Source organism: Solanum verrucosum, unplaced genomic scaffold, assembly GCF_900185275.1.
Source record: "Solanum verrucosum unplaced genomic scaffold, falcon-dt-bn FXZP01000263.1, whole genome shotgun sequence".
NCBI classification, from domain to species: Eukaryota; Viridiplantae; Streptophyta; class Magnoliopsida; order Solanales; family Solanaceae; genus Solanum; species Solanum verrucosum.
Genome location: NW_026020353.1, coordinates 556,291 through 558,819, shown reverse-complemented (window position 1 = coordinate 558,819; position 2,529 = coordinate 556,291). Strand labels below are relative to the sequence as shown.

General features: G+C 41.3%; 1 protein-coding gene across 1 annotated transcript; it reads left to right on the top strand.

Annotated features, from left to right (window-relative positions):
• The first annotated feature begins 1,220 nt into the window (after positions 1 to 1,220).
• On the top strand, positions 1,221 to 2,243 carry LOC125837597 (uncharacterized). The gene is made up of 2 exons (XM_049516686.1): positions 1,221 to 1,654; positions 1,733 to 2,243. The coding sequence occupies exons 1-2, from the start codon at positions 1,221 to 1,223 to the stop codon at positions 2,241 to 2,243; spliced, it is 945 nt and encodes a 314-aa protein (XP_049372643.1).
• Positions 2,244 to 2,529: the final 286 nt, after the last annotated feature.

Sequence of the window (2,529 nt, the reverse complement as noted above, 5' to 3'; positions counted from 1 at the left end):
TAGAGAGTCTGTGAGCAGTTCTTGGGATAGGTTCACTGCGTTCATCAGAAGTGTTCCAAATCACCGCATAGATGACGAGTCATTGGAGGAGTATTTCTACAGAGGGCAGGATGACAATGGAAAGGCTGTGCTAGATACTATCGCTGGAGAATCCTATGGTGAGTGAACTTTTGAGGAGATCGCTGAAACATTAGAGAAGATTTCTCGGAATAATAAGGCATGAAACACTAGAAAAACTAATATTGGAAGAAGCACAATTGTTGTTCAAGACGCACCAAAGCAGTCTAGTGATGACATTCCTGAGGAGATGGCTCAGATAAGGACAGAACTTGGGTTGGTATTGAAGCATGTGATTGGAAATACATAACAGGTGAATGCGGTAATTACCTAACTAGAACTCCAGCATTACCAGTTGAGGAATGCTACTATGAAGAGGATGCGTATTTGGTGAATGATCAGACAGGGGGTTTTCGAACCAATGCCCAAGATTCCAACTCGGATAGTTGGCACCAGGGTCAAGGAAACCAAGGTCGGAACTATGGAAACTACAATCGAGAAGGGAACTATGTTCGAGATGGGAACTACAATCATGATAACAACTACAACCGGACCAACTATGGTAACAGGAATAAGAGAGTTGGGCCTTATGTTCCACCTGCAAATCGGGAATTTGGTAATAGGGAAGTTGGGGGTAGTATGTTACGCATTGAGGATATGATGCAGAAGATAATGAAGAGGTTTGATGCGACTGATGAAAATGTGAAAGAGATGCGAAATGACTTGTTTGAAATGGGTCAAAAAGTTGATGCCCATGCAGTGTTGATCAAGCAACTTGACCATTAGTTTAGTCAGTTGTCCACTACTTTGAACCCACGTCAGCCTGGCAAAGTTCCTTCCAACACCATCCAGAATCTGAACAATGATGGGCATTGTATGGCAGTCAATACTCAAGGAAGTAAACATACCATTGATCCCCCTATGCCGTCTGAGGTTGAAATTGTGGTAGAAAGAGATGAAGATGAGATTGAGGTTACTGGAGAGCCTAAAATGCTACAGAGAAGGAAGCGGAGGTGACCCAAAAAGTTGATCCCATGCCTAAACCTCCACCTCCATTTCCACATAGATTGGTAAAGAAGACTGAAAAAGGAAAGTACCGCAGGTTCATAACTATGTTGAAATAGCTTTCCATCAATGTTTCGTTGATCAAAGCTTTTGAGAAAATGCCTGGGTATGCGAAATTTATGAAAGATTTTGTGACCAAGAAGAGGGCCATCAGTTTTGAGAATGATGAGAGGTTGAAAAATTGCAGTACTATTGCTACTAGGTCACTTGTGCAGAACAAAGAGGATCCTGGAGCTTTCATTATTTCTTGTACCATCGGTTTGTTGCACTTTGAAAAGGCTTTGTGTGATATTGGTGCCAGCATCAATTTGATGTCATTGCCGATCTACAAAAAGTTGGGTTTAGGGGCTCCAAAACCAACTGCAATGCGTCTACCTATGGCCGATAGAACTGTGAAGAAGCCCATTGGTGTTCTCCAAGATGTCCTTGTGAAAGTGGAGTCGTTCATTTTTCTGGCGGATTTTGTTATACTTGATTGTGAGGTTGATTTTGAGGTTCCCATCATCTTAGGGAGACTATTCCTTGCTACTGGGTGCACCTTGGTCGATATGTAGAGAGGGCAGAAGAAGTTCCTATTGAATAATGAAGAGGTAACTTTCATTATTTGTAGGTCTAAGAAACAAGAAAGTGATCTGAAGTCAGTATCAGTGGTGAATCAAATTATGGAGCGAGGTTCGAAAGTGTCTACTGAAGAAAGGTTGGGTGTTGATGCACTGGCAGCGGTAGTGACGAATTTTGAGGGTGATGGTAGTGAAGACTATGATGAATTAATTGCCGCATTTGATAGGTTCAAATTCCGTTCCAAACCAACAAAATTGGAGCTAGATATGAAGAATCGCGACTCTCCACCTGCAAAACCATTTGTGGAAGAAGCTCCAAAATTGGAATTTAAGGCTCTACCATCGGATTTGAGGTATGTATTCTTGGGAATAGATGGCAATTTACCGATAATCATTGCGGATTTGAGTGAGGTACAAGTAGAGACATTGGTTTCTGTGTTGAAGATGTTGAAGCGGGCTATTGAATGGACTATTACAGACATTATTGGGTTTCCTCCTGGCATTGTTCTCATAAAATCCAACTCATGCCGGACAACAAGACAAATATTGAGCACCAAATAAGACTAAATCCATATATGCAAGAGCTCGTGAAAAAGGAAATCATCAAATGGTTGGATGTTAAAGTCATATATCTCATTGCAAATAGTAGTTGGGTCTGTTCTATTCAGTGTGTACCTAAGAAAGGTGGGATCACTGTGGTTCCTAATGCAAAAAATGAGGTTGTTCCGATGAGGCCAGTGACTAGATGAAGAGTATTCATGGACTAGTGCAAATTGAATGCTTGGACAAAAAATGATCATTTCCTGATGCCTTTCATGGATAAAATGTTGTGATAGTTGATAGGAGC